Genomic DNA, 9,711 nt, shown 5'->3' with positions numbered 1-9,711 from the left:
CTCAGAACCACTGATCTTGAGGAAGCCAATGGCTGGAGCTAATGAGGGTAAACTAGTCTCAAGAAGCTGGGGAGGGGATTGTTGGTAGGAGGGGAGAATCCACACCCTGCAGAGGAAGGCCCTCATGTGCACCAGCAACACAGGACAGCTTCTCCAAGAATGCTGGACATGCCCAGGAGGGAGAATCATCATTGACCTTCATGCCTGAGCATCTCACTCAGAACAAAACAAGCAGAGGCCTTTGTTTCAATGCAAGTACAGCTTTTATTGTGAGCAACATGTTCTTACCCGCTACAGGAGTCAGGGCCTTTAGTATTAGGCAGGAAGGGAATCCTATGTGAGCCATTATTCTAGTTCAGAAAGAGCAGCAGGCCTGGGCACCCTCTTAACAGCACTGATCTCTTAACAAAAAGTTTCCTTGGTTGAGTGGAGAGAACCCAAACTAGTCAGCTTGACTTGGTCAGTGGTTTGTTGTGGTGGCACTTGGAGAGAAAGCAGTTGCTTAAGTCTGGAGCAGCTTGTAGAACCTTTAACTGGACTAAGCCACATTTGCTTGGGATCGGCAGTTAATAAACATTTCATAGGAAATGACCAGTTGGGTCAGAAATCCTTGACATGGGAGCTGCCATCTTATTTAGCTCTTTACTGTGCTGCTGGAGAACTTGCAGGCCACTAAGACAGATTGAGAACGCAACATGTGCTCGACTGCCTACTGCCACCACCTGAATGAAGTCTAGAAGACAAGGTCAGGGTTGAAGCTGGTTGCTAAATAGAAGTGGTCTAGGCTTCAGAGGTGCTGGGCAATCAAATGCTCTGCAGACTCAGGCGGTTGCCTAGAGATGGCAAACTAGGCCCCCCCGCTTGAAAGCTGGGCCTTAGGTCCCCGTGGGGGGGGGGGGGGGGGGTCACCTGACTAGTCAGAGGGAATCAGTTTTGCTGGTAAGCCTCTGACCCAGCCCACAGGCAGGTTTGGGAGACAGCCACACCTGTGAGATGCAGGATAAGTTCCTCCTCCAAGTGTTTAGTGGGATAGAACAAACCTAAGCGAGGCAAGATGGATGCCAGGACTGAGGCACTTGTATCCAAACACCAAGTGCTGCTATCTAGATATGGAGCCAGGCTAGATATGTGACAGGAAGTGACAAGTGGCATGAGTTACCCAAACCCCCCATGAAGCTCTATGCTTAGGAGAGCCCCTTTAAGTCCTCAATCTGCAGGACACGACTCCATCTCCATTTCCTCCTGCTGCTTGCCTGATGGGGCAAAGGGTCCCACTAGCCAAGAAAGGGGGACATTATGCACCACATGATCCATCAGCTCATCCACCAGCTTGCGGGCCTTGGTCACTCGTTCACGGCTCTGGGCCAAGACGCTGCCAGTCAAGTCATGGAAGGAGCCGGCAGCGGAGAACGAAGTACGTAGTTCTTCAACATGGTGACGAACCAGTTGCACCTTGTCCTGGAGGTCAGTAGGGAGGCCTTGCAGGCTGGACACCAGAGTCAGGCAGGTGGTCTGCAGTTGCTGGGTGAGGCTGCGGGACATGGCCAGCGCCTGCTCCTCTACCTGCTGCAAACAAACAGGGGTCAAGTCAGAAGTCAGTCTGGACACCAGGCTTCCCCCACACCAAGTAGACTGGAGTCACCCTCTTGTGACCTACCTCTGGCTGCACAGAGCCCATCTCCTTACTCTGACTTGGCTGCCTCTGGCTCCACTCCAACCACATCTGGTGCAGCTTCTCCTGGCCATCACGGATCTTCTGATCAACGCCCTGCTTGGCGTGCTCCATCTGGAAGGGAAGAGACATCTGGGATCAGCACCAGGAAGGGACCTTGCCATGTTGGCCACTTAACCTGGCTTGGCACAAGCCATTGCATGGGAGTGACCGGAGGCGCTTCAGAGGAGTACAGGGGTGTGTGTGCATGGCCCACAGCTGTGTTCCTACCAGTTCTATGGTTTGGTGGAGCTGGGACAGAGCCTCTTGGGTGCTCTGCCGGGCATGCCTCAGCTTGCCCAGGGAGTGCTGGTAGGCTCGGTGGCGGAGCTTGGTGGACAGGGACCCCAGGCGCACGAAGTAACTCTGCTGCTGCTTCTGCTGCTCCACGGACGCCATGTCGAAGCCTTCCACAGAGGTGGCCAGTTTAGCTGGAAGCAGAGAGCGGAGGGTTAGTGGTGCCAGGCAGAGGAGATGGCAAGGGAGGTATGGGATATGCCTGCACCTCCTCTAGAGTTGGCAATAATGCCTCTACCTTGGTAACCTGCTTAGTGTACTAAGCTGCTGTGCCACTTCATCTCTATGTTCAGACAAAATATATCAACTGTATAAAAGTGAAGCACTCCTGAGGCCTCATTTGAAAACCTCAATCTGTGGAATAGCAGCAGCCTGTTGAGCTGTGTAGTTTCTACTGTAGGATTGTCCCTGAACAGTTGTAACTCCAGGCAGTGCCCATGCACCAGTTTCTCAGAGGTGGACACCAGCAAGGGGTTTAAAACACCCCCCCCCCCCCCCCACACACACACACACACTGCTTTCTCCAACAGGGGAGAAGGGGTGCATGAGACATTTATATCCTGTCACTGTTTGAGCCTCACATACCCAGGAGACTTTGCATCCCGTGGGGTGCAAATCCTCAGAGGGGAGAAAGGTATACTAGACAGTGACCTCCGGAGCAGTGCTTCACCTCCCATCTCTGCTCATGACCTGCAGGGACTTGCTGGTGACATTGAACTAAGGGGAGGGGGCCCAGGCTGGAAGGTGTTAGCTGGAGGCCCCCCCCCCCCAAAAAAAGTTTTTATTTCTCTTGTAACCAATTCTGACTTTTGTGCCTGGTCACTTAAAAAAAAAAAAAATCTATTGTATTGTTTCATCTTGACCATGGACAGTGGGTAGAGCCCCCCTTAGGGGAGGCTAGCCCCCCCAGCTCTGCCCCATCCCCTGCAATTGGATGCCCTGAGATCCCCTGCCCCTCCCCCATGGCCAGCTGAAGGGGGCTCATCGCGCTGGAGGAGCCCCAGGCCAGCCACAGCCATGCAGCCACCATGGGGGGAAAAGCAGCTTTTCATTAGGCTGCATGTGGGTTCTGGGGTGGCTGAGGCAGTGGTATTTGCTACTCAGCTTCCTGGGTTAATCCATAATCTCCCTGCACTCCAGGGAGCTTCCTGATGAACCCAGGACCCAAATAGCAAATACCGCTGCCTCAGCCACCCTGGAACCTGCCTGGGGCATAAAGCAAAAAGCTCCCCCCAAAACCCCCTGCAACTGGAGGTCTGGTGGCAGGGGAGGCTGAGCCCAGAATCTTATGGTGTTTGGATTTGAATGGGTGGGGGAAAACTTTTTGGGAACAAGGATGGTGCAACATTTCCCAGTGTTGGCATGACCAATGAGCAAGGAGCTCACACAGTCCAGGAAGATATGGAGCTGCACATGTCTGGGGAACAAGGCTGGGCTAAGAACTTGCAGGTGTTGCCCTGTTTGTAGTTCACGAGGGGCTGCGAGTGCACTCCCGTGGGGAGCTGGGGTGAATTTACATGCTGAAGGCAGCATGAGCAGACCAGGAGTGACCGTTTGGAAGGGTAAAAGGCACCACAGGCTAGAATTCAGGGGACACCACTGTTCTCAACAGGCTAGATTGAACCCTGGGACCGTCACAGGAAGACAATGCACTTGGATTACAGGCAGCAAGTATCCTTGTTTCACAGACTGGGGAGAGGCTCTGCCATGAAGAGGTTTGCTGACGGGCACCTGGGAGGCCAAGGGCAGAGTCAGGAATAGACCGACCAGCCCAATCCTACTCTAGTGCTCTAGCCCTTAGAGCTGGGGCAAGGTTCCCCATTTGAGTGACACCTCTACATAGGAGAGATTGGAACCTTGCATTGTTCAGGTGGTCACCAGGTAACAGGAGATGCCAAGAGATCCAGTAATTCACTCATCTCCCCCTTCCTCCCCCCCGATTCTATTAGAACCTACAAGCCTCAGAGGCAGAGATTGGTTTAGCCACCTGCTTAGATGGTTTCTTGGCCACAAATTGCTCTCCTAGTGGTTCTCCATGCTCAGAGTACCCTGTACAGAACAGGTCTCCCCTGAGGCTTACAGGTATTGAGGGAGGAGTTCTCCCCCCCCCCCCCCCCCCCCAAGCTATGCTTCCCACCTCACAGCAAACAGCATCTTCCAGGGAAGCTAGCAAGGTGCCCCAAGTACAGAGGTTGTTCATGCTATTATGGAGACTGCAGGAGTTTCTCCTAGGGCTTAACTGTGGGGACCTCAAGGCGCCTGATCAGGAAATTAAGCCCAACCTTGTAGGCTGGATGCTTCAACTGAAGCCATGAACCCAACTGCAGCTGGCATTAGCCAGACAGACCCAGCTGGTCCCTTCTCACCCCCTCCCCACCTGATGCTACCTCCTTCCATAGTGCGCAGGCAAAGAGCAGCTGCTGCTGCCGCCTTCTTACCTAGTTCCTCATCGGTCATAGGAAGGTAGTGATCCACCAGCTCTTCTGACTTGCCCAGCACAGCACCCATGCCGCTCACCACCATCTGGCCCACTGCTGAGCCCATGACTGTGTTCACACCACTGGTCACTGCTGATCTGGTCAGCTCCACGCTCCCCTGGACAGCCCCTTTGGTCATGTCCACCATCCCGGTCATGGTGTTGCTCATGGCATCTTTGGCACCAGTCACCGTGGCAGTCACCAGGTCTTTGGTATTGGAGATTATCTAGAGAGAGGTCAGATCAGATAAGGTCTCAAGCCAGTGTTAGAATATTGCAATATTGCAGGGGGGGGGGGGGGGGTGGGGGGTTTGCTTCCCTCCCCACTGTGCAAGGGGAAGGACACTAGGTTTCTCTACCCCCATCCCAAGTTTTAAAAATCTTCCTTAAGGGCCCATCTAGATTAGACACATTCGCATTGTGCAGCGCTACATCAGAGCAAGTGGCCCGTGTTCCATCAGCACAGCAGGACTGCCGTAAGGTTTGCACTAGGGGGGGGGTCAGGATCTCTGCATCGTGTAACAGCAGGGGCAGTAGTTCAGACCGGCCATGATCATCCCATGAGCAAATGGATGACTTCTGCCCCACCCTGAGTTGGGGCAGCAGGCACTAGTCAGCAGATCACGCCACGTTTTTCCTGCCCCCATGTAGCTCTGCTCTTTGTTAGGTTTTAGTGCTCATGGCTAAACTCTCCCGCTTGAGCCGAAGTCACTGCTCCCCTTGCTTCGAAGCCTTTGTAAAGGCAAAGAGGTTGTTACCTGGTCTGTTGGCTGTTGAAGGATTGGCAGCTTCTCCTCCAGCTTGTCCAGCCCCCTGCATGCGTACTCGTTTGCTGTGGAAACTGTTAAGAAAACCAGTTTAGTGTCTCACGTGACGAGCCCCTGCCGTTACAGCAAGTTCTGGGACAGCTCGAGTTGATGAAGCTAGAGAACCTGGTGCACGAGGACTCTGAAGGGGCGGCAGAAGTCAGAGGAAAGACTTTGCTCAGTAGGCACAAGAGTGAGCGGATTTGCAACAGCTTGGAATGGGTTGAGAACTGGACCAGCGCCATTATTATACTTGGAGGCCGCTGCTGTGGAGAACTGGCAGATGCGGGAATCCTACCCGTCTGCACAGCTCCGAGCTTAGGCAGCACAAGGTTGCTCCATGCTATGCTCCCCCGAAGCTGACACGCTTTCACCCAAGGGTTCTGTGGCCACTTCCACCTCCATAAACCCTCCAGGTGGAGCTTTCAGTGGCCTGGGGAGTGGGTTATGTTCCTCTAGGAAAGCAGGAGAGGTTCCTTAGCCAGCCAATGGCTTCTGATGTGGCCAGCCTGACTCCTCTCTCTGGCAGGGCATGAGGCTCTTTGCTTGGCACCCTGGGAAGGAGGGCAGAGCATGGTGCCCTTCACTTGGGCCATGCCACCCCCCTCCCCATGCATCCCCTCCCCAGTTACTCACTCTGCGGCTCGAGTTTGGACAGGATTGGCTGGGCACCACTAACTGCAGCCGCAGCCATGGTCTTCATGCCTTTCTCTGCCACGTCACAGACGGATTTGACATATGGGTAGCTCTCTTTGGTGGAGGTGTAGGCCGTGGAGACCATGTCGTAGGCAGAGCTGACCAAGGGCAGGTTGGCCACCCGGTTTGCTATGTTCTAGGGGAGAGAAGGCAGCAGAGTAGACAGGGTGAGGGCTACCAGGCAGTCTCCCCTTCCAAGCAGGGTCATGGACCCGGCCATTGGTAGCTGGGGTCTGTCAGCTGATCTGGCCTAGAGGGAGCCATTCTCAGAGGGTCATTTACTCTCACCACTTCCAGCTTGCCAAGTGTTTCCCCCCTCTAATGCATGATTAGGCAGATCCAGCATCTGCCATTTGTGAGACCAGGCCTAGTAAAGAACAAGCCCAGAAAGGGAAGAAAAAAGTCTTCACTAGAGCAGATCTACACTTAATTACTGCAGTGGCACAGTTGCTCACTGCAGTAAAGACACCAATATGGTGACAACCGCTTCTGCTGTCCACCTCCAGCAGAGGCAGTAGCCAGGTCAACAGGAGAAGCTAGACAGTGCTATCCACACATGGGGGTGGGTAGAACTGCATGGCTCAGGGCTGTGGATTTTTCCCCCACCCCCTTGAGCGACAGTTATAGCAAAGTAAATGTCTAGTGTAGATCTGGCCGCATCGTACCCCTCCCAGCTCCAGAAACCCAGGAGTGGGGAGTGCTGCCTGAGTGGGAAGCAGACAAGCCGGAGATCAACAGGAGAAAGTGGCACCAATAAAACTGAAGTGACTCTATAGTTAAGCCAATGCAACCTGTTGTGTGGGCACATGCAGAGAGAGGGTTACTTTGATTTACATTAAGCCAATAAAGAATAATTTCTATTAGATGAAGGCACTTAGACCAAGGGAGTAGCCACATACAGCTTCATGCTAGTTTAGCTACAGTGGTTTATGTTTACACCCAAAGTTATACCAGTGCAATACTATTCAGAGAACATATAGAATATCAGGGTTGGAAGGGACCTCAGGAGGTCATCTAGTCCAACCCCCTGGTCAAAGCAGGGCCAGTCCCCAGACAGATTTTTGCCCCAGATCCCTAAATGGCCCCCTCAAGGATTGAGCTCACAACCCTGAGTTTAGCAGGCCAATGCTCAAGCCACTGAGCTATCCCTCCTTAGCCGGCTTATTGTGGTCACCACTGACTTCTAGGCGAAGGGGCCCAGCACCAGTTTCCTAGCAGAGGCCAGTAGCCCACCACAAAGAGACCCTACAGCCCACGCATGTACCTACCTCCTGCTCCTCATCCTTTGGGGAAGCAGCAGCACTGGGGTCATTAGAAGCCATGGTGGAATCTGGTGAAACTGATTAGAAGGGATATAGAAACTCACTCATTAATCTGCCAGCGAGGAAGATAAGGCTTGAGTAAATTCTAGGGCCATAAAGAGGGCTCAGAGGTCAGCAGGGAGAGCTCACGCCATTGTGTTGGCCCCTGGGAGGTTCAGCAGCACAATGCATTGAGTAACATCACTGCAGATCCCCTGGGCCTGGAGGCAGCACGGGCACGATTTCACTTACCCGCCCCAGACCTTCCAGTCTGGATTGCAAAACGAGCTGCTGCCAAGGCCCCTGCTGCTATAAGTAACAGCGGCCTTCGCCCCAGACAGCTCAGTGCGGTTTCGACACCTCCTGCTTTGCTAGGATTGTGTCACCACTTTCAGTTGCCAGCCCCTAACTGGAGTCAGGGTCACTGCTCAGAGCAGCACCAGGGGTAGTCAGTGGAGGAGCATTAGAGGAATGCTCAGCTCACACCATAACCCACAGTTCCCCATAAGGGGAGCGGGGGGGGGGGGGAAGCCAGCCCCACCACACCTCACAGCCATTTGATTGGGGTTGGAACAGTGCTCACAACAGCTGGTTATGCCCCACTCCCATCTCCAGAGCAGAGCTGGAGACAGATCCCTGAAGGAGCTGAACGCAGCCACTGGGGGAAGGAAGCCACAAGGACAGTCATGGTAGTAGCATTACCAGCCTCCAAGCACTCCAACAAGCCATGAGTCAGACTCAGCCATCACGAGACACAATTGGCTCCAAACAGCAGGCAAAGAGACTCCTTTGGGATTCATATTCAGGTTTTTCCCCTCCTCTAGCCAGGACTTGGGAGGGCTAAAAGCTGAACGTCTCAAAGCTGAAACCCCAGAGCCCTAACACAAAACCCCCACTAACTATTGAGTATGTTGGGAGTTCACACGACCATGGGGCAGCAGTTTCTCTGCCATTCAGAGTAGGTTGATTTGAACCCTCCTGGCAGGACATGCCTGTTACGGGGTGAAGGAGTTTATCTAAGCCTACAGCTGAGACTTAGCATTTTAGTTAGTTATGAGACTCAACCTTTACCCTAAGGAAAAGGGAGGGGGGGGGGAAGAAGAGAAGAGAAAAACTAGCACTTAAAATAAGTCTCCTCTGTGCTAGGCCATCAGCTACACAACCCAGCAAGTCAGTCCCTTAGCATCACTGACTTGCCAGGCAGTTTGCCTGGCATGACAAGAAAAGAAGAGAGCTAAAGCAGTCAGAGTCCATTTGCCAAGCTCTTATCAGGGAGCAAACAAGCTTAGAGGTTGACACACTCAAATTGCATTTAATTATAACTTGGAAAGCCACCCCCATAGAAAGGCTAAGAACATGGCAAGCCCTTACCTGTCTCTTCCACAACTCCAGACTAGATGCTGCATAAACCCTGAGCCCTGCCCAGCCTTTATATACCAGCGCTGAGACCCGCCCAGCACAGGAGGGGTAGCTCAGGGAGGCAACCAGACCCACCCACCCTGATTGAGGAGGGCTGGCCTGGCATGTGGGTGGGGATCACGAGCAAGTTGCATTGGAGATGGATCCTCCTCGGTCACATGTGAGTCCACTCAAGCCCAGGTTTGGAGACTTAAGTCCCGCCCTCCTTGGTTGCTGGGGGGAGGAAAGAAGAAGGATCAGACCTTGGTCTTTGGTGTAGAAAGTGAGCGTGTCATTACAGCTTCTGCGGCTGGTCTGTTTTAGAGGGTGATGGCTATCTAGGATTTATGGGAGCTCCGGTGCTGTCATAGAAGGAGTAGACAATACAGAGGCCTGTTCCCCACCCCGCAGACCTCCCGGTGCTGCTAAATAGCTCTAGAAACAATTGTATGTGCCCTGGTACCCTTGTGGGTCCCACCTTGTCTCTATAGTAATAATCAGTGTGTCTAGAGTCTTTCATCTCACAGTGCTTTACAAATACAAATTAACCCTCCTGGGAGATAGGCCAGAGTTGCCATGATCATATTACATGGGGGGGGGAAACTGAGGCAGAGAGGGGGGTGTGACTTGCCTCGAGGTCAGAGGGTGGAAAACAAGGGAGAAGGCCTGAATCTTTGGGTTCCCTGTTCTAACCACTAGAGCCTAGCGCTTTGATGGCTCCCTAGGCCAGTGTTTCTCAGTGACCGGTCTGTGGGCCAGCGCTGGTCCCTGAGATCGCCCTGACCCGGTTTGGAAAGGCAGCAAGCCGGTTCCTGGTATGGAAAAGGTTGAGGAACGCTGCCCAAGGGGACCCTGGTAGTGCTGGAGGGGGAGTGGCCTGTCCAGTACCCCTGCTTCGAGGCTTGGGCAGGGCGGCACCAGGGGGCTGGGATGGGGCTTTGCTCTCCTCTCCGTCTGGCAGCAGTGGTGGGTGCTGCAGACCCACACGGAGCTTATCGAATGGGGCACCTCTGACTCCTTGGCTGG

General features: G+C 53.6%; 1 protein-coding gene across 1 annotated transcript in view; it reads right to left on the bottom strand.

The window, feature by feature from the left end:
* Positions 1-915: 915 nt before the first annotated feature.
* LOC112111715 overlaps positions 916-9,711 on the bottom strand; it is a 28,300-nt gene continuing 19,504 nt past the window's right edge. Inside the window, exons 9-15 of the mRNA XM_029912284.1 lie at positions 7,255-7,325; positions 5,927-6,122; positions 5,243-5,325; positions 4,447-4,711; positions 1,943-2,142; positions 1,658-1,786; positions 916-1,566 (exon numbers count right to left, since the gene is read on the bottom strand). Coding sequence (XP_029768144.1) covers positions 1,207-1,566; positions 1,658-1,786; positions 1,943-2,142; positions 4,447-4,711; positions 5,243-5,325; positions 5,927-6,122; positions 7,255-7,325 — 1,304 coding nt within the window. The 3' untranslated portion in view covers positions 916-1,206. The remainder of the gene's footprint in view (positions 1,567-1,657; positions 1,787-1,942; positions 2,143-4,446; positions 4,712-5,242; positions 5,326-5,926; positions 6,123-7,254; positions 7,326-9,711) is intronic.

Source organism: Terrapene carolina, unplaced genomic scaffold (assembly GCF_002925995.2).
Source record: "Terrapene carolina triunguis isolate 2854851 unplaced genomic scaffold, T_m_triunguis-2.0 Scaffold194, whole genome shotgun sequence".
In the NCBI taxonomy this organism is placed as follows: domain Eukaryota; kingdom Metazoa; phylum Chordata; order Testudines; family Emydidae; genus Terrapene; species Terrapene triunguis.
This window is presented reverse-complemented; position numbering and strand designations above follow the sequence as displayed.